Source organism: Cnephaeus nilssonii, assembly GCF_951640355.1.
Source record: "Cnephaeus nilssonii genome assembly, chromosome: 10".
In the NCBI taxonomy this organism is placed as follows: domain Eukaryota; kingdom Metazoa; phylum Chordata; class Mammalia; order Chiroptera; family Vespertilionidae; genus Cnephaeus; species Cnephaeus nilssonii.
In genome coordinates, this window is record NC_137081.1 from 24,714,565 (window position 1) to 24,741,471 (window position 26,907).

Consider the following 26,907-nt stretch of genomic DNA (forward strand, 5'->3'; position numbering starts at 1 on the left):
GAGGGAGCGCCTGATTCTGGGGTGCATAACCAGAGAACAGCCCTCTAGCAATTTGGAACCCCTTGGGGATGTCGGAGAGCCAGTTTCGGCCCCATCCCCACAGGCCAGGCCGAGGGACCCCACCTGTGCACAAAGCTGTGCACCAGGCCTCTAGTGTGGAATAAAGGTTGAGCAATTTCCAGTGTTTGTCTACATAATTGGGGAAAATATTTAGCTAGAAAGAATGGAAAAAGGGGGATGGACTGAAAGTCTCCATTTTTTTTCTCTAGCCAACCAAGACCACAACTTGCTGTTTAATTCGAATTCATTAAAAAGGAAAGAAAGATGAAGGCTCATTAACTTGCATAAGCATTCCAAACAAAGTGTTTTTTGGGGTGGGGATCAGAAATTTAAACTTAAATTTGTACTGTATAAAGCTTTTAGAAAGTATAAGACTGCGTTTTGTGCTTTTAAAAAAAAAGTTTCTAATCTACAAAGCTATTTGCCCTAGAGGACAATTAAAGGGTGTGTGTTTAACACTGAAAAGAATTAAAGCATTAAAACTCTGTCAAGAGCCTGAGTTTCAGAAAACCAGGTGCCTATCTTTATTTAAAATGTTATAGCTGCCTCAAAGGATGATTAAAGGTGTGCTACTGTCATCTAGCTCTCTTAAGGATGTTAATCTTGCATAATCTTATACATTCATCGGGAATATTTTTTAAGGAAAATTTATAAAGGAGATATAAAACCACCTAGAGCTATTTCAGAGTGTCACTTTTATGGTGAAAATATAAAGAGCCGTGCATAGAATGGCCCTGGTTCAGCAGATATACTTGGTAAGTGGGAGAGGTTTTGTGGTGGAAATTCTCCTAGAAAACCCTAGGTTAATGGACACCCAAATAATGTTAATATTATTTTGAGGTCCCCTGAACACTTTTTTTCCCCGAAATTCTGAGATTATGTGCATTTAAACACTAAATGTTTATATAAGGGAGAAGATAAGAATAGTAATCTTTTGAAAGCATCTCCTAAAACATCTTCTGAATCTTGTGTGCTTCCAAGCACATCAAGCTTAGTTTTGTTTGGGGGTCTTGTAACCAGGAACATTACTACCATCACCTCATTCCTTAACTACATCTAGATGCACCATAGCTCAGTCTGAAAATAAAAGAAGATAAAAATGTTCTTGCCTCTTAAGATGATGAGATTGTACTTAAATATAATTGGTCTCATGTCAGCTCTTCACCTCCACTGTTTAAAGAGCTGGGGTTAAGCAATAGGACATATAGAAATAGGTTCTATAGCATTTCTGTATTTAACACTAGAGGCCCCGTTCACAAAATTCATACATGGGTAGGGTCCCTAGGACTGGCCAATCTGTGGGGTGACTGGCAGGGCAATTGGGGGCTCCTGCTGGCACCCGCCTTGACTGGCCTGGCACTGCCCACTCACCGGCCCCGCCCCACTGCCGTCACCAGTCACCTCCCTCTGTGGGATGACTGGCGGGGCAATGGGGGAGGGCCCCACTGGCACCCGCCTTGGCTGGCCTGGGGCCTGCGGGCTGGGGGCAGCTCCTGCGTTGAGCATCTGCCCCCTGGTGGTCAGTGTGCATCTTAGTGACCGGTCGTTCCCTGTTCAGTCAATTTGCATACTAGGCTCTTATTACATAGGATATGATATCAGGAGCATGTATGTAGGAAAGAAGAAAATTTCCATGAGTCAGTTGTTGTTTCTAAAAATAATGCTTCAAAAAAGAAGCATACAACTCCATAGATGGCGTAGCACTTCCAAATAATTCTTATCTTAGTCTAACATTAATTTTGTAAGCTATTAAAAGCTGCATTTACATATGATAAAATTGAGGATGAAATATTAATAACACCCAGATCTCATTCTCAAGCCAGCCCTCTTTTTACTTCATGGTATTGCGTCTGGATTAAAAGAAAGGATCTTTTTGGAGCAAATGAAGAATCTCTGGAAAGAGCCAACTGACTAGACTGTAGGTGAAAGATGTAGAGAAAATATTTAGAGAAGGGAAAATGCACCTCTAATGAAAGTTCAAAGGTGTTGATCTTAAAAATAAAAGTTAATTATTTTACTAGCAAAAATGTATTTATTCAGGAGTAGCAGAGAATTGCAGTTCAGGACATGCAGCTATGGCAAAACCATCGGCAAGTTTGGAGAACAAAGGAGAGGACTATTATTTTATAGAGAAAAGGGGAATTTGGAGGGCGCTTCCATAACATAGAGCCATTGGAAGAAACTGGGAATTCGAAATGTAGTGGCTTTTCATTGTCTGGGTTGTGGCTGTCTCTCATTGGCCGGGCCATTGCCAGGGGAGGGAAGAATCTTCCTCCCTCCTGGCGGGGTATTAGAGCCGAAAACATCTTCCTGCTGGAGGTACAAGGTAGGTATCTTCCTATTCGGGGCAATCAAGGATGAGTGGTAGGGCCCCCCTATAGGCCCTCCCAACTGCAGCCTTGGTTGATGTCTCCCTTATTAAGTTTCACAAAGAAAATTGTGTAAGTAGCCACCATAAGATCTATTGCATAAATGTGAGCAGGATTTAAAGACGTTTAAACATTTGGTAAAGGCGAGCATTTTTGTGATTTTCTTTTAAGGAAAGTGCCCTGTTTCTCCCGGAGCTGGAAACTCTGGCCTGGCCTAGTGTCCCCGTCTCAGAAAGCGGCTGGCAGCTTGTCTTCGGCTTGTCCTTAACCTCAGCGTTGCTGAGGGTTTGAAAGTCGGGGGTGGGGGTGGGGTTTACTAATGTCAGAGCTGATCTTGAAGTACTTTCCCCAAAGCCCTTGTTAAAATCTACATTTCCTCCCGCAAATCAAAACCTGATTAGATAAAGTACTCAATGTACTCTTGGCTTAAAAATAAAAGAAAGGAAAGAAGACTTTTTTTTTTTTATAACCATGTAACCTTCAAAAGATTTGTAGGCATTCAGAATTATGTCACAGTTTGAGAAAACAACTTCTTCATAAAAGACAAACTTGAAAATACCTTCAGAGATAGGAAACTATAAAAAGTAATTGAGAACATTTAAAGGAGCACTCTTTTAAAAATAGAAAATTACAAAAACTGAAATTAAAAATTCAGTGGATGGGGGGGTTGCAGAGTAGATTTTACATAGCTGAAGAGAGAATCAAATGACTGAAAAATAGATCAGAAGAAATTTTCCTAGATGCTTTCATAGTACCCAATATTTCCCCATCACGACACTTAACCTGTTTCATTTGAATTATCTCTGGCACTGTCTCTCCCCTGGATATTCAATAAGTATGTATTTAAGGAATGAATTGTTGGGTATACATCTTTACATATTTGTTCAATAATTACCTAAAACTGGAACTGTTAAATAAAATGGCAGACATGTTTCTAGGCCTTTTCACCTGAGCTATATCTTCCTAAAAAACAGGAACCTTCAAGGTCCCACCCTTTTGTGATCCAGGAAGTGACTCACTACAAGGAGTCATTTCCCCTCATGACTTAGACAAAACGCCCAGCTGCCCGCCTTGTTCACCTGCGACAAGGCCAGACACAGACCCTCCAATTCCCATTCTTCGTCTTATCAATGACTTGCTAGACTCAGTCCCCACTGGCCTACCTGGACAAAATACCTTCTACCTTGACTTAACCAAACTTTAGTTAAGCTTCTCTTCATCCCTCAGCCTCTGAACTCGGACCCTCTTTCACCCCAGCCAGCACACAGCCCTGCCTGAAGGCCCGTCCTGAGAAGGAGCTGATTTTCGGGCAAACCATGCTCTGACCTACCGTCCTACCACCTCCCACACTCAGGGAGCATCTTTCCAGCCTCCATTCCTCCCTATGCAGAAAAGCCCCTTTCTGCTTGAACCTTCCAGATCTCATAGTCCCTTCCCACCTCTTGTAGTGATCCTTTCAAACAAAGCCTCTCCTTCCCCAAATCCAGGTTTGTTTTTTATTTATTTGACAAAGCAGCACAGAGAATTCAACCCTTGAGCACCTCGGCATGGCTGCACTGGGGTTCTCACTCTCTAGTATCATTGTGTGGCAAAATATACTTTGCTCTTGCTCTGCTAATGCAACACACAATCTTTGGTCTTGCAGAATTCCTTTCAGGAAGGCATTTAAATTCTTCCTCTAACCAAAGAAACATACAAATAGCAAGCAAATGAGGAGAAGGAGTCGTTTTTGTTGAGGCTAATATTAGCATGTAATAATGAGTAGAATGGCTGCTCAAACACACAGGGACTCCCTAACTTCATTTTTATATTCTGAGCACAAGCTTTGGCTATAGCTATATTCAAATGGAACACAAAAACCCCTTCCACAGCCAAATAGTAAATGACATCTTGTGTTTTCTTCTACTTTGTATATTTTAGAGCTGGCTTTCCCAGAATTAAAGCGAACCACTGAAAATTTGCTATAGTACCTCCTCAGCTGTGTCTGGATAGTCAATTACCTTGTTTTATTATTGTTTCAAAATGAATGAATAGTTCACACAGAATATGGGTGTTAAGGAGTGCCATAGCATATAAAAATAATAGGTGGAAAATTCATTTTAATACTGTTGGGACGCCTAGGCTATTGATTAACTCCATCAAATATGTGTTTACGTTATGTACCAGTTAATTCAGGGACATTAATGTAACCAGTAGTAATGAATTATACAATATTTTATGCCCTGTAATATATATTACAAGTTATAGATTAGATGTTATATCTATTGAAAAAAAATACGTAATATTTTATGTTAAATTATTAATTATCTCCTAGAGAACTGGCCACAAGCTGTAAATCCTAAGTTATTTACCAATATAAGTGACTTGTTTACTCTTATTTTTCCATTAGCTTGATAGATCCAAAAACTGGGATTTTTAACTAATACATCTAAATGATCTCCCTTAACACAGGGGGTGTGAAATAGAAAAGCTGCAACGTAAATATAACCAATAAACAACAACGAAAACGGTCCTTGTCCATTAGGTCCTCGCCTCTCAGATGCTGTGTTTTCTCAAGTACTAAGCGGTCTAGGTCTCCAGGGAGCCACAGTTCATGCTTTGATTCACTTAGTAGAGATTTTTATTCTATAATGGGCGCCAGTAGTTTCAGATTTCCAACATTTTCGGAAACACTGCCTCTATTCAAGCTTGCATGGTCTCTCTCTTTCGCTATCACGTTAACCTTCTAATTAGCTATTCTTATGACCTTCACATTCCTCCTCCCCACAGCATGAAGCGTGACCTATTGCAAATGCAAATATGACCGGGAACCACTCTTTAAAACATATGTGCAAGCACCTTAAAATTCTCTTTCACAATTGGCCCCCTGCCTGAATCTCTACCGTTGTCCTTCCTTCTACCCGTTCTCTTCTCTGGAATCACAGAACTCCTAAAGATCCCCCCTCAGCCCCCTCCACGCACTCCCTCCCCAGTCCCTGCGGTTTAGACACACCATGCTCCACTGTGTGTTCCTTCCTAGTGTTCCCCCACCTCGCCTGGTCTCACCTGCTCCCGGCTGTTAGTCTCAGCACAGGCATTATTTCTAGATAAGCCACCGGAACCTTGTGTCTGCATTCCCTACTGGATGGTTCTTCACTGTTCCTGGAACCTGGCACATAGTGGCAACTCAGTGAATAATTATTGAGTAAAATAAATAAAGGCTGTTTTGGGAGGATGGAGGAAGGAAGTGGGGGAGGGGGGGAGACAGGTGGAAGATGATGGAAAAAATAAAATAAAGGAAAAACTAAAATAAATAAAGGCTGTTTCTACAAAGATTATTTAAAAGCTGCCCCCCCCACCGCCCCCTATCGGGGACAGACCTGTAAAGAAGCAATTGCAGTTTGGGGTGCTAACGGTACACTTAAAAAACCTGCCAAGTACTAAGGTAGCCCCTAGCAGTCTTTTTAAAATGAAATTGTTCCCCACCTGAAATGGTTCCCCAGTGGTTCTGATGGATAGGGCACAAATTTGGTCAAGATTCCAATAAGGTTTTTTCAGCACAAAAGTAGTAATTCTATATATTTCTGAATTGCTAAGGAATCTTTGAACCAGATATTATTTGCATTTTAAAAAGAGCATCAGATCTCCTTTCTCACCTTGTAATGGGTGAGCAACAACTTTTTAGTCATTCATTTGTTCATTCATTTAACAAACATCTGACAAGGGCCTATTATGAAATGCTCTGCTGAGTGCTGAGAATTAAGCAGTAAACAAGACAGACTCCATCCCACTCTCATGGGGCTTACTTGTAGGCAAAACAGACAGTAAAAAAGTAAATCTACACAATAATTACAGATTGTATGATTATTGTTTAGGCCACAATTGAGGTGAGAGCAGAGACCTACTTTAATGAAGATGATCAAGAGAGAGCACTTTGCATTAATTTCACTTACCTTAAAGCTTAAAGGATGAGAAGGAGCCAGCCAGGTGAGGTGCTGGGGGAGAGAGTGCCAGGCTGCGACCCCGCCAGACACAGTTCCAGACTCAGGGTCTTGAACAAGACATAGCATCCACTTGGGATGAAGTTGGGGCTGATAAAATAAAACTGTATCATCTAAGTGCAGGCAGGGCAAAGTTTAATGAAGAAAACTAAAAGCAGGTACAAGGAGAGAGAGTGGTGACAGGCAGCTGTATTAGTTAAGGTGGTCAGGAAGACCTTTCCAAGGAGGTGGCCCTCGGGCAAAGGGCTGACTTGACTTATTTACTTATGACTCACATTTAAACGTTAGGGCAAATCTAGAATGTTCAAAATTTATCAACAGTCTTTCTGGTTTATTTCTGTATTAATTTGGAAACCAATGTGCCCAACAAGTCTAAATGGACCACCAAGCCTTGTAAGAAGATACCTAGATTTAAAAACTATGAGTTTGTGTTCTCCATCTTTAAAATAAAACATTTGCTGCGATTCAAATATGGTAAGACATGTCATCCGACAGTCATTTTGTAAAAACGCTTTCACTGTTCGCCGTCCTATGGGCCTCAGCCTTAGAGTGGAATGTGGAGATTGCAGAGGTAGGGCTCAGAGAGAAGAGCATGGAGGCTGCCCGTTGGCCCAGAAGGAGGGTGCTGGCAGGCTCAAGTCAAGCCTGGCTCAAGTCAAGGGTCACAAGGAGGTTATAGCCTCTCAGTCCTGTTGGGGAGGTTCTGACTGTGATGGACGGCCCCTCCTAATAGGGTTAGAGTTAATCACTCACTGGCCAACTGGGACATCAATGGCACCCTGCTCTCCCGCTCCACTTGCCTGTGCTGGCCAACCTCCTTCTTTTGCTCCCTGCAGTGAGCAGGCGTCAGGCAGGGGACCCATGGGCACTCTTGTCCCTTTCTACTCAGACATTTCATCCAACAGTCATTTTGTAAAAATGCTTTCACTGTTCACCGTCCTATAGGCCTCAGCCTTAGAGTGGAATGTGGAGATTGTAACTACAGGGGAAGAGGACCAATTTCTCTCTGCCTTGCAGAAATCTGGTATTGAAGCCTTCCTGCCAAAGATGAGGATGCAACCGACAGGGGAGAAGGGAAAAAAGACAGTCTTTTGGAGGAAAGTCATGATTGCCACCAAAATGAAGAGGGAACTTGAGTTTTTGAGTTGACGGGCTAGACAGTATTTACATGTTTTCAACCCCTTGTCAACTGCAGTGTAATCTTAGTTCTTAGATTATTTTCATCTTAAGAGGTGGTGACATTTTTTTGGTTGAGCTCTAAAAGTTGGTGTCATTTACCCCAAGCAGGTCCTTCCACAGGGTTTACTGGACTGGAGAGCCTGAAGAATCAGGATGACGGAGCCCTGAACTAGAACTTAGAATGCTGAGTTCTCACTTCGGGCCTGACCAGGAATATGTCTGCACCTTTTGGTTGGCAGAAAGGTGTTACCAGCAGGAAGAATTAGACCCCAGGGTCAAGGGGACTGTTCATCCAGTCATTCTCTCTGAGAGGCTTTATTCCTGAGATATGGGACCTCCCCCTGACTTCGGGGCTTAGATACTGTCTCTGTAAGGAAGAGACTATCACAAGGTTTAGACATTTCTCAGGAGAGGTTAAATCAGAGAGCAGGGCCAGTTTCTTTCACAGGTGAGATGTGAAGTTTTGGTTCCTGGTGATGGTGAGGGTAAGAGAGGGGAGCAGTGATATAATGACAGTGTGGGTCCTACCTTTCACTTGAATGTCTCTGTTTTCAATTTGGAAGGAAGAGAAGTGATGATCAGGAAAGTTGGGGTGGGGGACACAGTGGGAAATACATATGAATATTGATAAACATACAGCTGGTTAAGGTTGTTGTGGAGATAATATATTGAGTCTCTAGACATTGGACCAATTTGGCCACCCTTGTTCATGGTCATCTTATTGACAGTTGTTTAAATGAATATTGGCTCTGCCCAGTGTTCATTGCTCAGCCCATGACATCAGACTGAGCACAGAAATAGATGTTGTATAAAAAAAATAGAGTCCACTTGGCTGCTCCCCCCATTAGATGAGTAGATGCGTATCCAGGGCACCCTCGCCAAAACCCAACATCATCTGCGTTGTCCTAAGTGAATTTTCCTCCCTACATCCTGTGATTATGGCTCTTATAATTTTGTTAGCCTGTATATTGAGTTTTTCTTCATATGTGTTTCCTTAACTCTCCATTTCCTCCCAGCCTCTTAGCTGCTAATTTAGTTTGCCCTGGGACTGCTGCTACACTGGTTCTAGCCTGGGGAAATGCAGCCAGCAGTACCACCATGAGAGACCAAGAACACTTAGACCCGAGGGTCTGGGGATAACTCTTTACTGTTCTCGTCGCCAGTTAGTTCAATGTTAAATTATTTGCCAGCTAAGAGAAGTGGGAAGATTTGGGCACGTGTGAAGGAAACCTAAACCCAGACAGACAGAAGGCCACTAACCTTTAAACTTTCTCAAACAAGGACCATTAAGTCAAGTGCTTCTTAAGGATTGTTTTCATGACTAGAAATGGTCTTAATCCCTGCAGGTTACAGCACAGGCTGTGCCCACCTGCATCACAAAACCCAGTTTCTTACTATGCGGTGCAGCTGGCTGGTCACACTCGAGGCAAGCCACTGAGACACCCTTGACTGTGATTCAGAACTGGGGTGGATGACCTGGCATGGCTTGACCTGGGGAGTCCTTAATCCTGCCAGAAACAAATCTTTTGTGTATTCCTTTTGTTACCACCATGCAAATCTTTTCCGAATTCTCTTAAAATTGTAGACTGACAGAATCACGGAAGCAACCTTCAGTTCCCAAGGTTCTTAAACCTGAAAAGCCATCTCTTTATAGCATGAAATAATCCAGCTCTGACCAAATGTATAGGGAGGGTCTGTGGTGGCTTGAAAAGCTAGGTGTTCAGTATTAATGACCATTGGCCTAAAATCAGATTCATGGCCCATCAAGTTAGCACAATGGCCACCGCCCCTGCCTTACTGCTGTGAGACTTCCTCACACATCGATGCTGCCACAAAGAGACTAGAGAGGCAGGTGAGGGCATGCTTTCTCTTGTCTCAGGGTAATTCCAGACTAGACACTCTCTGAGACTAAGTATATTCTAGGATATATTGAGCCTGAACCCCACTTTAATGATATCTATGTGTTATTTGTCAGGTGCTAGGTAGTGGGATATAGAGAAAAGACCGTAGGATTTGGAATAAAAAAACAAAATTCAAGTCCAGCTCCTCTACACTAATGGCATTATGTTTGGTGAGACATTCACCATCTGCAATCTTCAATTTCCTCATCTGTAAAATAGGAATGACATGAACATTAAATAAAGCCTATGAAAATACACTTAACAAAATCACTGCACAAATATATTATTTAACCCAGCTCCTTCTTAATAATGAAAAGCAGGCTCAACTGTTTTGAAATAACTTTCCTTAAAATATGCTACATCTATGACTTAATTACTAATCTTTGTACTTTTAATGTTTGTCTTCAAAATTTTCAGAAATAGATATGAGCTTGGGAAAATGGAGAATTAGAGCTAGAAAATGTTGTAACTTAATTTTTTATTTTTCTCACCTGCCATTTGTTGCTTTAGGTAATACATCTCATTTTTACAGAACCTGGCATTTGTGAAGACCCGTTTTCTGATAGTCTTCTGTGATTTAGAACATTTGCTCTGTAGTTTCTTTGTTTTGGTGCTTCAGGCATGGAATGAAATTAAGTTTGAAATCACAATTGCTTCTCCCAGTGATTCACCCCCACTCCCATCCTGTCCCCACAAACATGTGCAAACCCACATGATACACACTATAAAAGAGCCCTGACTTTAAAAGTAAATAAAAATAATGCCGCAAGCAGGAGAGGATATTCATCCACTGAAAACAACTTTTCACACTGGATGGTAAGCAGTGGTCTCTAAAATATTCCCAAATAACCATAACAAAGAAATGCTTTTAATCCACTCCCTGAAGGCAAATAGGGGCCTACAAAGCTGAGAGTATTCATTCCAGGGAGCAAAGGAAGACTGAACACTGCTAAATACAACAGGACTAGTGTAGTCAGTCTCCTTTCTTTGGTAAAAATTATTGGTCCTAAAAACCTCCACAGATGAAAGTTGCTCTTAAAATGAATTCTGTGCTCATGGTTTTGAGTAGGTGGGTTTTCACTAGCTTTCTCTGATATGTGTGGTCACCTCCTCAGTGCCCTGTGGAACTGACTTTCAGGCCTAGAGCTGGGCAGGACATTTGAAGACAAGAATGTTAATACTCCCCATATCTACTTCTATTGAGTCAATATTTGAAGACAATGTCATTAACATTTGGAACAAAGGACACATAGAAGAGGTATTTCAGGACCCATCTTGATGCCTTCTTTCTCTTTTATTAATTATGATATAATTCTCATATCATAATGTTTACATTTTTAAAGAGTATAATTCATGGTTTTTAGTATCTTTACAAAGTTGTACAACCATCATTACTATCTATCTCCAGAATATTTTAGTCTTCCCAAAAAGAAACCTTATACCCATTGGCACTCACCCCTACACCCCTCTCTCCCAGCCCCAGACAACCACTAACCTACTTTCTGTCTCTATGGATTTGCTTCTTCTGACCATTTCATATAAATAGACTCATGCAATATTTGTCCTTTTCATGTCTGGCTTCTTTCACTTAGCATACTGTTTTCAAGGTTCATCCATGATGTAGCATCTATTAGTACCTCATTGCTTTTTATGGGCAAATAATATTCTATTATAAGGATGTACCACATTTTGTTTATCCATTCATCCACTGATGGATGTTTAGGTTGCATAAACTTTTAGGCTGTTGTGAAGAATGATGCTGAGAACATTTATGTATAAGTTTCTGTGAGGACATATGTTTGCAGTTCTCTTGGATATGTACCTAGGCATGGAATGTTTGGGTGTCTGGTCTATCTTTCTTCAAATAATCATATTAGTAACTTGAGGAAAAGGGGAATGGACTTAATCTGGACCCATTAAGAAACAAATGGGTACATATTGGTAGAGAAGCTATGGTCTTTGGGTAACATCACATTGTTCTCTACTCTCCAACTGCTAAAGAATGATATAACTAATTCCTGACTTACTGAAAATAAATCCATAGGTAGACTATAATTCCCAGTGTTTTCTTACCATGAGACCTGAGGGATGGCATACCCTCCTGTTACTTAATCTCTTGAGCCATGATTTCCCCATGGTGGAGGGAGCTATGGGTGTAGCCAGAAGGAAGAAAGATGTTAGAGTTTATCAAAATTTGTGTGTGGATGAAAGGCATGGGTGGGTGTAATTTGAAAAGAGCCTCTTGATGTTTCCTCCATCCTGCAGTGGACTTAGCTTTTATTATAATAAGAGTAGAGCCTTCACACTGTGGGATGGGGATGCACTGTGGGGAGGAGGACAAATGGGGGCAGGCAGCAATCTGTGTATGAAAAATGAACATGTGGCTTTGTTTGTGAAATCCTGCAGCTGCTTTACTAGCAATGATGTTATTTTGATGACCTTCTGTTTTCAGAACTATTTAGATTTTATTTATGCTAGTGTGAAGAGCAATGTCCTGTGAATCAGAGATGTGTTTGACACAGTAAACTTGTCATTTTGGATTGTAATACTAGGAAGGGCCATCACACTAAGAGGAAAGGTGCCTCTGCCAGCCCGGAGGAGCCCAGCCAAGGACAGATCCCAGTTGGAAGTCCGTCCGGGCTGTGAGAGGACCTGTTTCCGGTTGAGAGATGGGCTCACTAGAGAAGGGTTTTGTCTGTTTGGGATCAGCAGTGGACTATCCAGAGAAATGGATTTTCTACCCACCTATGTTTCCTTTCTTCTGTAACCAGGGCAGAAGTAAGAAAATCAGCTAATTCCTCATTGGGAAATGCCACTCCTGTCCCCCAACTCCACCCCCCACCCCTATACCCCTCACACACACACTCCTCCTCCTCCTCATTATCATCATCATCACAGCACCACACAGGGGACCCAGCTGGTCTGCTAAGGTGTTAATGCTGTATAATTTGTATAATTGCCTTTCCTCCTCTGGGATTTTTCCTTTACATATAGGCCTTTGGGGCCTGAGCCCAAAAGAATGTGATAGATGTTGGAATGTAATTTGGTCCCTTTATGTACAAAGCCAAGCCCTCCATTTAGGGCAAGCCCTATCAAGTTAAGCATTATACTCTAACTGCAAACTGAATGATGAAATAGTTCTCTTTTGCCATGGAACTCTTTCTAATACTTTATTTTTTTAGAGCAGTTTAGGTTCACAGCAAAATTAAGTGAAAAGTACAGAGAGCTCCCTCATAACCACCCCCCACCCCTGAACAGCCCCCTGCATTATCAACTTCTCCCACTAGAGTGGGACGTGTGTTACAATTGATGATCCTGCACTGACACATTATAATCACTCAAAGTCCGTAGTTTACATTAGGGTTCACGGTTGTGCATTCTCTGGGTGTGGACAAATGTGTAATGACATGTATCTACCTAATTGCAGTATCATCCAGAATAGTTTCATTGCCCTAAAAATCTCTGTGCTCCGCCAGTTCATCCCTCCCTTCCCCTAACGCCTGGCAATCACTGGTCTTGGTTAAAAAGTCTTCCTTTAACATTCAGCCCAAGCGCTCCTGGTCCTCCAGGTTGAACCCAAGTCTGTCTCTACCAGTATGCAAACCCATAGAATTCTGTGGATAATTTTCCTCAAAGCATCGTTGCATTATGATGAGATCCTCTGTTTGTGTGACTGTTTTCCCCACTCAAGGATGGGGGAGAGCATGGCCCATCACAGGCTTGTTGTAATAAATGTGATGGCAGGGACAGGGCTGACCCCCTGTAAGTGGTGCTCTTTCCACAAGACTTGAAAAATACAGCTCTGTTGTTTTTCTTGTTTAAAGAGAGCTGTCATTACAGTAATTGCTATTTGAAATTTATTGATCAGAAGCAAGGTGTAGTCCATGGTGATATTTTTGAGAGAAATAGCCAACTTCCCTATTTCTTAAAAACCTCCTTCAAACATAGAAGGCGAAATATAAATGAAGTCAAGGGACTCATAAACATCAAGAAAATGAAATAAGTCCGTTGAATGAGGGTCACCCAGTCTGTCTTTACTTTATGATCTTAAGGTCTCCTTTCTCCAGGGATTTTAAAGTATTTTTGAGCAAACTGGAGGTAGTCATGATGCCAGTAATATTTTATGTTGGTGAGCAGGGAAGGGAAAGGGTTGGAAATATTTCTCAAGCAGCCTCTGAGCAATCCTTGGGAGTCAATAATCTACAAGTTTTTCAACTCCCCAGATAAGTCAGTCTGTGTGATTTTTACAGGTTCGCAGGAGAGAGGCGGAAACATAAAAGAGCGAGCTGGTTTCCAGGACAGTGGCTCCTGGTAATAAGGGGATGGTAAAGAGGTTAAGTTTCAAAGTCCGAATAGAAGTCGCAGCCATGGAATCCAGAGTGATTGCCGCTGAGGCTTTACAGCCTGTGGATGTGGCCTGCTGTGCACAGACAGTGGCTCTTGGTGTTTAACCCGGAGCAAAGTGGCAGTGGAGCACAGAACACATGCAGTGCCTTCTGGGGCTGCTGACTCTGCTGGGCTGATGCTCGGAATTAACCGGCAACTAAAAGAGCTAAAAGGAAGCATCAGAATGTGGGAAACCCTAAGGCAAGCTGGCTGACTAATGAGGATTATTTTGAACTAGTCCTCCTGTATTGGGTTTTGTTCCTAAGCAAGGTAACCCATCCATCACCAGCTACATAAAGCCCTCGTAAGATCAAGACGGTCACGGTAAGACGAGAAAGTTTAGGATTAAAGCCCTGGCCAAAGTGGCCTGTGCAAGCATACCGTGGAAAGCAGGGCTTCTCAAGTTCTGTGCGCACAACCCACCCAGGAGTCTTGTGGAAATGGGGGCTCCAGTTCAGTAGGTGGGGCCTGGGGCCTGGGGTCTGCATTTTTAAACAGCAGCTGTGTGGTGCAGAGGCTGCAAATGCAGACACTTAAGCAAACGGTTTGCTTTTTCCTCTTTCATAACAGGTCATGAAATTGCCTTCTTGTAAAGCTCTCTGACAAAATAAGTCTGCTGTTAACAGTCCTGTTCATTTCTGGAGGGTTTAGAAGTAAAACTCTGATTTCTGTCTTCTGCTTTAAGAAAAAAGAAATGGAGTGGAACTTCCTTCATCAATGGCATCATGAAACAGTCATTTGAAGAAACCCCAGATTCAGTTGTCTCATTTGGGGCTGAAAATACAACACCATTTATTTTACTGATGCTTCTGATTTCTTTTTTCATTTTTTTAAATTGTATTTTATTGTTTAAAGTATTACATATAGTAGTACATACATCTCCTTTTTTCATTTTTTAAAATATATTTTTATTGATTAGAGAGAGACAAAGGGAGAGAGAGAGATACATCGATGTGAGAGAGAAACATTGATCAGCTGCCTCCTACATGCCCCCACTGGGGATCAAGCTGCAACCTGATCATGTGCCCTTCAAACTAGCAAGGTTTTGGTGCATGGGACAACACCCATCCAACTGAACCACACAGGGGAGGGCGATGCTACTGATTATTGAATGAAGTTAAATTAAATCCAATATGTTGCCTACATATAACAGGAGTAACAGTAGCAAAAAAAAAAAAATGTTTAGCTAGAAGATCCATAGAACAATCACTGTTCTGGTTAAAACTTGAAAACAATGGTTGGCAGATTTGAGCATCAGATGGTCTTTACTCCAGGACCATCTTGTGTTTGGACAAGTACTATCACGTGGTCACGGCACAGAGTTTGAAGCCGAACTCGCTGGATTCTAATCCAAGGAGTCCCACCATTTACTGACTGTATACAGTGGTTTACTCACCTGTAAAATGGGTCTGTACTCTACAGATATTACTGGGTTAGGTAAGTAACCTCTGTAAAGCTCTTAGAACAGTGGTCGGCACACCTCCGAGCTGTATAAATGCTTGTTAAATACATGACTAAAATAAAGTGAGTTCATGCCACGTCTTAGTTGCTCTGTGGAATCCAGAAGGCCTGTTTCTCTTTTTGCCAATTAAATATCACTCTGAAAGCCTTTCCCAGTAGATAGCTGGGTCCGAAAGAAAGAGCTTTTTCAGCCAACAAACAGAGAAAACCAAAACAAATTTGTGGAGCGTACGAGTTCATTGATTTTACTTGTTCGGTTAGACTCACCTCGGTCCTTTGGGTTTGCAGCTGGTGATGTACATTGGCCAGGTGGCCAAGGATATCCTGAAGTGGCCCCGCCCCTTCACCCCTCCGGTGGTGAAACTGGAGAAGAGAGTGATTGCTGAGTATGGAATGCCATCTACCCATGCCATGGCGGCCACCGCCATCTCCTTCACCCTCCTCATCTCCACGATGGACAGATACCAGGTAAGGCGCCTGACTCCTCTCCCTCCCGTGGAAGGCTCTCCAGAGAGAGGTTCCACTTCAGAGTTTTCTTCCAAAGCTGCTGTGAGGGACTTTGAGGTTCATGAAATGAAGCCTAAGGAGAATTGAAACCCTAGTGAGCTGTTGATGGCAATGTCTTCCTAAGTAAGGTGACCCTATGATTTAGCATCCAAATCAGGTTGTGCCTAAGCATGAAAGTGGGCACCATTAATAATGGCACCAGCTTAACAGGGACTGTCTGGGAACCAGGGTATGTGGACTCCCCCTTCAGAAAGCATTTTCCCCCTGCACTGCCGAGACAGCACTGGAATGGGTGCTCACATCCTGTTTGCAACAGACACGAGGCATTTATGATCCTAGTGAAGGATCCCCCAGGGCTGAGATGGGTTCACCAAATCCTCCTGCTAGACTTCCCAGGGCCAGGGGCAAAGAGTCTGTGCCCCAAATGACTCCCAAGGAGGCCTCTGCCCCTGATGAGGGCTCAACCACTAGAAGTAATGGCTCTATGCTTTCTAGGAAACAGGTCTAATTTACAGGAGATTTTAGGAAATGCTGAAAACAGAAGAATCGCACTTATCTGCTTACACGCCAATTAGTGTCAGGCCTTTTAAAAGTTAGATTATTCCTGCAATGAAGTTCTGTTTTGCCTGTCTGAGAACTCTTGCCCTAGTTTTGTTTAATTTCATAATTTTCCCTTTGATCCATTGGAAAAGGTAGATTTCATGAAATCTAGCAGTCCTATTCATAAACAACAGCAATGTTTCACCCTGTCCCCACACCCAAGAAACCCATTCTATACGCCAGGGTGTACAGGAATGGGGGGTCAGCCTGGTGGGGCTGGAAGAAGACAAGATTAGTATTGGGTCCTGGCTCCACCTTTGCTGTCATCTACCTGGTCACGTGGGGTTAGACCTCAGTTTCCTAAATGGGAAAGGGACAGGTGTAAGGAATATCTCCGATCAGTTATAGTAAACTTGTGTTGTAACTTTCTGCAGTGTCACGTCAGGATCAGAAATGTCTGAGTGCCCCAGTACCATCTGAATTAATTTAATATGGGTTTCTGAGCTAGGCCACGCCCAATGGGTGATATCTACCCCAGAAAGACATAGTGGGCCCAGCATCAGCCCCCACTGGGCTGCTCTCATCTCCAGAGAGGCTTGTGAACATGCTGATGTGACTTTGGGGTGGGGGTGGAAACAGCAAGTAGAGGCTGACTGCAGGGATACCAATGCCACTACCATTTATATGCTCATTTTGAGGCCACCTGGGCCTTTTAAACAAATTCTTTTAGTTCACTTGATGGCAACAGTTTTCATAAAGCCTGAGTTGTTATGGTCTTCTTTCCTGTTTAATTTTAGAGGTAAATATATTTAGCTACTTGAGTTATTGCTCCTAAATAACACTAAATATGGGATTCGTTTATATAATTACTAGGGTCCCAGTGCACGATTTCGTGCACCTTGAAATGAACTGTGGGCCACGAGGCTGCGGTGGGCACAAGGGCAGGTCTCAGCCCATCCTCCATGTCCCCGCCGGCCCCTCCTGCCACAGCCCCCGGTACCCTCTCTGCCGGCAGGCCCACTCCCACCACTCTCTCTCCACATGCTGCAGGCACCAGCCCCGCTCACACCCACTGATGGTGCAGAGCAATTGCGGCCAGCGCCAGCCGTGGGTGTGGGCGGGGCTGGCACCATCAGCGAATGCCAGTGGCGGCTACCAGCCCTGTTTGCCCCTCAGGAGCAGGGGGAGGTGGAGAAGCCCTCGGGGCAATCGGGGCTGGCAGCCACCGCTTGCACCCGCTGACAGCACTGAGTGATAGGGACTGGCACCGGGCCCTGGGCGCTGGCAGCGGGTACAAGCGGCGGCTCCAGCACCAGCGGCAGGTGTGAGCGGGGACATCGCTGGCCCCAAGTGAGAGAGGCAGCTACCAGTCCCAATTGGCCGCCACTTGCACCTGCTGACAGTGCCAAGTGATCGGGCCAGCACCGGGCACCAGCAGTGGGTGCAAGCAGCGGCTCCAGCGCTGGCAGCGGGCGTGAGCGGACCGGCACCAGCAGTGGGTACGAGCACCAGGCGGGACCATGGTGCACTGGTGCAAGGAATTTTCAGTAACTGCCCTGATGACAGCGACCGGCACCCCACTTTGGTCTGGTGCCCCTGCTCACCTGCTCCACCATCCCACCACGGCTGACACCTGCCATGTTCTGCGCTCTGCCGCCTGCTGCCAACGCCTGTCATGTTCCACACACGCCCCGTGGTGGTCAGCGCACGTCATAGCGACCAGTTGTTAGATTGTTCAGTTGGTCCACTGTTTGGTCTATTTGCATATTAGGGTTTTATATATATGGATGTAGTGAGCTTAATACCAGACTCTAATTTCAGAATGCATTAACTCATTTTTAGCACACGTTTGATGAAAAACTGACACCCAGTTAATGATAAACCTTAAGAAATGAGATGTAGCCAAGTATCTCTGTACTCACATGTTATGTTGGAAAGGCTGTGCTGGACTTGGGCTCAGAAGGTGTGGCTTCTGGTTCTGACTCTGTCACTTCTGGCTGTGTGACCTGGGGAAAGTCACTTTGCCTCTCTGAGCCCCAGCTCCTGTTTTGAGGGTCAAATATGATGATTGATGGGGAAGCATCTTTGTGCTCAAGTTTAATACTAATATAACTTGTTGTGATCAAGGGTTTCCTCATTTGTAGAATGTGGCTAATGATAGACCCTACCTCACAGGGTTGGGTGAAGATGAAATGAGATTGTGACTATAAAGTGCTTTGCATAATATAGACAGTTCTCCATTATCTTTATTCTTCTCCATGGAAGACCACAGGCATTAGACCTGGAAGCACATGGGTTATATCTCCATGTGTAGTTCATGAGCAGAATATTCGTATGTTCTTATATGATTCGGCACCAGCCACATTCCTTGGTCTGCTATCCCACCAGCAAATGTTGAGCTTTAGCAAAGTTGGTTCAGCCTTGACATCTGGGCACAGATATGTCCATTCTTAGCCTGGGCCCATTGGTGCCAAGCTTCCTCACCGCAGCACGTGTGAAGTAGGTGACTGGACTTCCCGATCCTAGCGCTGTTCGTCTGGCCCCTTACTCACCACTGTATACTTCATACGTTTTACTCTAAGCATAGGTGGAAACAAATCATTATCTACTCCACTGATGCAGCCAGCACAATAGCTGTGGACATGAGTCTTCAAGCCCCGTTCTACTATGTCTCGTGTTGTGAAACTTCCTCCCAGAACTAGATCCCTAGGCATCTTCCCCTTTCTTCCCTCTGTTTTCCCTTTTCCACGTGTTTCAGGTCATCAGGCCACTGGCCTAGGGCATGCGAGGTCAAGACCAGCAGTCACTGGATCGGGAGTCCTGTCCCCTTCTATCGCATTGACTGTGTGTGTGAGAATGCGAGCTCACGCCCTTGTTGCCTTTTTCCCCGCAGTATCCCTTCGCTCTGGGGCTGGTGATGGCTGTGACGTTCTCCACGTTGGTGTGTCTCAGCAGGCTCTACACGGGGATGCACACGGTCCTGGTAAGACATTTTGGTTGGGTCTTGGGGTGATCGTAGTATTGTGGCTGGCGTGTCAGTGTGTTCTTCACACGGTATTTTTTTATAAAGCTGTTTGCATATGTAATTACATTTTCCATCAGGCCAGTGAGTTAAGTAATTATTCTTTTATGGCACATCCATAATGTAATGGATTATTAAGATAATATCAAGAGAGGCTGAGCTGGGCTAGATCCTCGTGACTTTGAAGATGGGCTGGAACAGTGACAGAGACTTGCGTCATTTATTTTCATGTTGGTTTACTGCTGATGAAGCAAGCAGTGCAGGGAAAGCACCCAGGGCCAAGGATGGGGTGAGTGGCTGCAGCTCCCCACTGAGGTCCTCGCAGAGATGGGCCTGAATTTCAGGGATCTCAGCTGCCCTTGCGGATAAGGGTCCCGCCAGGTCGGAAGAGTCCAGAATGCTTTTGTACTGTCCTAGGCTGCAAGTGGTGGGGGGACAGAGATACACATTTATTTGTACACTCATTGTCAGGCCCCTGGGCCTCCTTAAAAGAGTCTTTGCAGCCCACCAGGTGCAACAGTTTTCATAAGGCCTTAGTGGTTATGGTCTTCTTTCCTGTTTAATCCTTAATGGTAAATCTATATCTAACTATTTGGGTTATTGCTCAAATAGTATCACCTGCATTTAAAGATCTGTCCACCCTTTTACGGTATTAGGGATTGTTTCCCCAGGCTGCCACACTGGGCGCAGTTAAAATGACATAGAATTCTATTTCCTAGAGTACTGGCCAGTTGCATGGGTTTCAAAGAGCTTATCATTTTTGTCCTTTTATTGTTTGGGGAATCAACTTAAAAATTCACCAATCACTGATTTGTAAAATTCTTCTCAGTTGCTATAACCCTACCTCCCAAGTCTGATTGAAAAGGGAACCAAATTCTCAACAGAATTAATATCCATCCTGACACAAATGTCAGGGAAGTGATAGTCTCTGTCACTCAGGTCGTCCAGCCTCATCAAAGACATTGCACAGCCATCTTTGACATTGCTAGGATGGTCTGCAGAGCAACACTGATATTTTTAAGTGTCCTAGTGTGATCCAGGCTGCAAAGCATTCGCTCAGGGAGTTCTGCTTTTGCACAGGGAGCCAGGCCTCAAGGGTTCAAGCCCACATGCCTCGGTTCAGGGACAAAGGACTGGGAGGATTTACTTTTGCTTTCAGCGTGAGACCCACGTCACTGATTCTGCCAGGTTTTCAGATCTTTCTCTTACACGTCTTTGTGCATCAGTGTTTCTACATCAGAGTATCACTTTAGGACTTTCAAAGGTGGTTCTATCACTTTTAAGTACGGAATTCCTGTCATTCAGAGGTTTTTGTTATTTAATGCATTGCAAAAAAAAAAAAAAAAAATCACTCTGGAAGCTCAGACCTGCCACGTTCAATGAGGAGCCTGCATTGGCCTCTGCGATTCAGCGAGGTGAGATAGTCTTTGTCAGTCACAATGGGGTTCCGGAACCACAGCCTCAGTGTCACCTGGGAGCTGGCTAGAAATGCAGACTTGCAGGCCCCACCTGGACCTACTAAATCAAAACCTGCATTTTAACAAGCTTCCCATAGATTCTAATGTGAGATGCAGTTTGAAAAGCTTGGAAACTGTCTATGCTCACATCCCAGCAAATCTGGGGACAAGGCCAACTAAATTTCAACCTGCATGGGCCTGTTCAACAATTACATCCCCTCGAACATGACTTTGCTCTGGCCTCTGGTTGCTCAGAGGCCCTCTGCCCACCCAGAGTTGAGAAGCATCGCTGAGAGGTTTGGCCGTGTCTTCTAGCAGATTGCCCTTCCCCGCACTTGTCATTCCTGCAGGCTGCTGAGCAGGTGTCCATGAGGATGTTATAACCTGCCTGGCAGCTCGTTGCAGCTGATGTCCCAATCCCCTGGGCCTCCCACGCCCTGTAAGTCTTCATAGCTAGAGCTGTTCATATTCGTGTGAATTATACGGGGGGAGGGGGGGCAGGAATTTTGTGTGTTTCATGAAGCTCTACTGTTTGACCTTAGATTTCTGTGAAGCCAAGACAAGAAAGTGATTATTTCCTAAATCATGCTGTACCAGTATATGGAACAGAATTTAGAAATATATAGTATAGCTAAATATCTTTCTAGTTAATACTATAAAAGCGTGGGATAATATTTATTTATATCATCATATTAAGAAACAAAATACCTGCCTTATTTACTCTTTTAGCACACCAGTGCCATTAGAGAAAACATACAAAAGAAAACAAGATAAAACTGGTCATTGTTGTCATATGCAGATTCAATCATTCAAGATAATTAGTCATATGAATAAACATTGAAATCTCTACTTGCTAGTGTATAACTTGAAATGTTAAAATCATACTCTTGCCCAAATATAAAATGAGTAGGTGTCAAAGACTTCATTCCACTCATTAATTAGTGAAGGAGCCAATAAGAGTAAAGAAGAACTAAATATTTACAGATCATTTAATAAAGAAATATTATATTAAGATTGCTGGACTGTATACAAAACTAATTACTGTCCTACAGACTGTAACCTTTGGGGTTATAATTTCCACTGAACAGAAATTGTTTGCATCTCTACCAAACAAAGATCTATCAGCTGTCACTTCACTAAATCTGAGACCTTTAATCCATAGTAAACACTGAGTTGAACAAAGTACTTTCCCTTCTATAATCCTTTGCCCCCATATGACATTGAAATATTTTTGTCATATATCCAAGTTTTATATAATTCCTTGTAGCACACTTGTAGAAATCTATTTTTGTTACTATGTCACCATAATTTTTTTAATCTTCACCGGGAATATTTTTTTAATTGATTTTTAGAGAGACAGGAAGGGAGACAAAGGGAGAAACATCAATTGGTTGCCTCCCTATACCCCCCCCCCCCCCCAAGGATCCAACCCACAACCTAGCTACGTGCCCTGACGAGGGATCAAACCCGCAGTCTTTTGGTGCATACGATGGCGCTCCAACCAACTGAGCTGCCGGGCCAGAGCATGTCACCATGATTTTTAATGAAGGTTTAAATATGCTCAGTCTCCAAGCAGGCATTCATTCTCAAATTGCAGAAGGTGAACACTGGCATGCTTTTTCTAACTCATATAGTTACTCCAGAGCTTCAGTGAGTTTTCAAAGAGTCTTTTTCAAAACTTTCTTATTATCTCTATCGATGCCCATGCCTAGTGATCCCGAGCCCTAGATTTGTGCTCAGATAGCTGATGTGGTTCAGAGAAGTCGTGACAAAGAGGAAGGGGCACAGGGACAGCGTCCACGTATAGCCATGAGTATCAGGCAGTTCTGCTCACGCTCACACCACGTGCTTCCTGCTTCTGACTGATCCTGTGGACATCAGTGTGTTTCAATAGGAAATTAGTATTTTTGAACATAGGCTTTCACTCTTTCTCTCCTATACATATGCTAATTATGTGACATGTAGGTTTCTCTCTGCAATCATTTATATTCATATTCATGAACAATGCACCCATCTTGCCATTTGGCTTCTATTGAATCTCATCTGCATTATTCTCAGAAATTCGATTAATGGTGAGCTGGTATGGAAAAGAGTATCGGAGTGTGTCAACTAGGAAACATTGACTGGTCTATAACTTCAAATCATTTTCTAGAATAATTACAGTGTTTTGGGGGTAAGGGTTGTTTTTTGGTGGGGGGGTTTTGGGTGTTTTTTTTGGGGGGGTGGTTTGTTGTTGTTTTAATGTCAGGGTCTGCTCGATTTCAGAGCTCTCACTGCATCTACAAAGAAGCGGGTCCTGGCTTTTACTTCCCTCCTGGCTTCAGCTCGCTCTGTAAAGGCAGCCAAGGGCAGAGAGGGCTCTTCACGTTCTCAGCAGGGGACCTAGCAGAGGGAAGATGCCCGAATCATAGAGTTTTCAGCATAAATAGCATCCAAGATCTGAATGCATTCTTTCCTAACAATTGAATGAATGGGTTGGTTCGGGCCCCTTCTTTCTCCTTAGCTAATCCTGCGTTGTGTTAGTCGCTCAAAAGCATTCTTCAGGGAAGATGTTTGGAGATAGAATGTAAATTTGTGGCTGTAAACTGCATATGGGACTGTGAGGTAGAGTCAGAATTCACAAACTGGGCGTTCTCCGGGTGAGGGCCTGCTGTTCAAATACCTAGAGGTGTTTACCGAAAGGAGTGTTCTTTTTGCTAAGAATAAGATCATTATTTTATGTGTTGATATAAACATTCACTAGCATTTGTCTTGATGCTTGGGATGGCTCTATTAGCATTCTTTCCTGACACTTTTGTCTATATTGTTGTTTTGAGATATAATAAAGCTCAAGCTTTTATTCTGAATACTAAGTTTTATAACCGAAATGGTAGTAGGTACAATAATCAAAGGGATATAGATCTTTCTGCATCTTATCTTTAGAAAATGTTAGTTTCGTCTTTAAATAATTTGATTTTTTAAAATAATTTGAAAGTCTTTGAACCTTGGTAAGTTGAATTAAAGATGGATTATATTTCAAGCAATGTGATCTGTAGGATAGCACTGGCAACGTGTCTTGTGTGCTTTTGTCTTAAATGTTACTTACATCATGGACAGTGATGTGTTGATTATCATATAGATTCTTGGGGGCATTTCAATTTTTGGCATGATGTGAAAATTTATAAGTATTTGTTATTTCTATTTTTGTCCATTTTGAAACATTCTGATTTTAACATCCTGATTTCTTCTCTTTGATTACATTTTATTATAATAAAACCAACGGGCATTAACTAGAAAATTTAGAGAATACTGCAAAGCATGGAGAAGATAGTCATCACCTGTAACATCAAAACAGAAAAAAGTACACAACATCTTAGTTTATTTCTTTTTTATATCTTACCCATGCATGCAGCTATATACCATATAAAGTTAGGGTCATCCTTTGTGTAAAGTTTGAATTATGCTTAATATATCTCATTTATGGTTGGTTACATCGAAACAAACAAAAACACACAAAAACAAATTGCAGAAATGTATCTTTTCAAATGGAAAATGTTCCTGCTATGTCATTAGATAAGAAAGCAGTACGCATTTTAATCTCATTTTTGGTGTACTGTGCCAAACACATGACCAGGCGTGCAGTTCCAAAGAAATCACCCCCTGACTTCAAATCTGCCAGACACCAAACAGCAGATGCAACTCCAAGTTGGAGGTTTGTGAGCTTTTATGGTTTCTGTGAATTTAGTAGCTTGAAAAATTTCATGTAAAAGCTGTTCAAGAAGTTTCAAGCACTACAGTTCTTATTTTTAGAAGCCTTTTAGCACAGTTTGTTATTAAAAACTTAGAGCCCCAAATTAGAAATCTCATGAGCGATGGTTCAAGTATTTTCCTTACAGAAATACCTAAATATCTTTTTATTGCCTTTTATGGCTAAAAGTCCAACTGTGTGGCTAGAAGAAAAAAAAAACTACACCAGCAGGCACATTGACTAAAATTACTTTTGCCTCAAATGCTGAGTCTGTGGACCAAAATAGTCTAGTCTCCTGGTGTATTGAAGATGAACAGAATTCGTTTTAGAATGAATATTACAACCAGATGCCTGGGAATTTGATAACTGCAGTTACAGAGGAAGACAGAGAAGGAAGGCAATTTTTCTTTTATGTATTGGAACAATGCATATTAAATACTCTGGATGCGCAGTATAAAAGAAGGGCACTAAATTCTCCAGTCACAACGACGGAATGTCTGCTGCATGTTAGGCACTGAGCTGGGAATGAGGAATCGTGCAAACGTGCAGGAGAGCTCGTCTTTACTGACCGGGGTACAATCCACTCGGGAAAAGCCTGTGAACATATGACCTGCAGCAAAGGCAATAGAAGGGAAGGGCCTTTGGAGTGATACTGAGCAAGTGCCTTCCCGTTCAGTTCAGGGAGAGGTTATTTGCAACTGTGGTGATACCTGAAGCCTGAGGTGAACTGATAAGGCTTTGATAGAGATGGTTCAAGTGTGCTGCACAGAAAAGAAATGCAAAGCTCTGAGGAGGCACGTTTAGGCAAAGCAAGTAGACCTGTGTGACTGCAGTGGAAAGTTCAGATTGGAAAGTGGTGAGAGAAACCCTGGAATGATAGCTTAAGCCAACCCATAGCACGCAGGACTCTGACCCCTGATTGATAGGCTACTATTTCTCAGTGTTTCCTACTGGGACTCACTGATATCAGCATTGCCTTTGGGTGTTTTATTATTATTGATTTTGAGAGAAAGAGAGAGGGAGGAAGAGAGAGCGAGAGAGAGAGAGAGAGAGAGAGAGAGAGAGAGAGAGAGAGAACGAGAACGCAAGAGAAACATGCCTCCTGCATGCCCCCTACTGGGGATAGAGCCTGAAACTAGGTATGTGCCCTGATTGGGAATCGAACCCGTAACCTCTTGGTGCATGGAACAACGCTCAACCACGCCAGATGGGCTACATTATGCTTTTAAAGTTCCACATCCGAGCCTCCTCCTCTTTTCCAGCTGCAGAGCTCCCTCATGTGAGCGTGACATGGATAGGTTGAACTGGTTCCTACAGGTGGAACTGGGCATTTCCAGTCTCTTGCTGATACAAGCAAACTACAGCTGACAGCTTGTAAATGCCTCATTTCAGATGTGGGCAGGTGTATCCGTGTGGTCCAGTCCCAGAGTGAGATTCTGGGTCGGAGGTTAAATGAACTTGTAATTTTAAAAAATATCGCCAAGTTCCTCCCTATAAGGGTTGTGCCATTTTGCATTCATGTGATTAATAGACAAAGTCCCTTTTCCCCTCTCCTGTTTCATCAACAGGACGTTGTCACACCTCCAGATTATTGTTAACGCTGGTAGGCGAGAGGCACATTCTCAGCGTGGGGTGGGGTGAGGAGGGGACACGTTGGGAACCTTAGAGTCCAGCACACTACTTTACACTCAGCAGCAGTTCGCTCAGAAGTGTTACTCAGTGCCAAAGAAAGAGACCACTAGCTTTTTAATTTTTGTTTGAAATGTAATTTTTAATTTTTTTAAAATTAACAGTGGAATTGACAGTTTTTGGGTGTAAAGTTCTGTGGATTTTAATACACATAGATTTGGGTAGACACACCCACAATACAAAATAGTTCCATCACCCCAAAATAATTCCCCTATGCTATCCCTTTGTAGTCACACGCTCCCCCTACTTTTAGACGCTGGCAACCACTGATTCCATCTCCATCACTGTAGGTACATCTTTTAGAAATTTCATACAAATAGAACCATACAGTATGTAGCCCTGAGAGATTGTTTTTTTCCTCTCCGCATAATTTCCTGGAGATTTCAAGCTGTTGCTGCATCCGTAGTTGGTTGCTTTTTATTGCTGAGAAATATTCTGTTGTATGATTGTAGCACAGTTTACCTATTCACCCCCTGAATGACATTGTGGTTGTTTCCAGGTTTTGGTGATTATTAATAGAACTGCTTAAATATTCATGTCCAATTTTTGTGTGAATATAAGTTTTAATTTCTCCTCACCATAAACCTCTTTATGGGTAAGTTTAGGTGCATTTCCATATGTTTAAAGGG

General features: G+C 42.9%; 1 protein-coding gene across 4 annotated transcripts in view; it reads left to right on the forward strand.

Annotated features, from left to right (window-relative positions):
* The window catches only part of SGPP2 (sphingosine-1-phosphate phosphatase 2), a 98,284-nt gene that overhangs the window by 64,138 nt on the left and 7,239 nt on the right, over positions 1-26,907 (forward strand). For all 4 annotated transcript variants that reach the window (XM_079782575.1, XM_079782576.1, XM_079782573.1 and 1 more), the window contains 2 exons: positions 15,625-15,804; positions 19,277-19,366. In XM_079782575.1, the coding sequence (XP_079638701.1) occupies positions 15,631-15,804; positions 19,277-19,366 (264 nt within the window). In that variant the 5' untranslated portion in view covers positions 15,625-15,630. The remainder of the gene's footprint in view (positions 1-15,624; positions 15,805-19,276; positions 19,367-26,907) is intronic.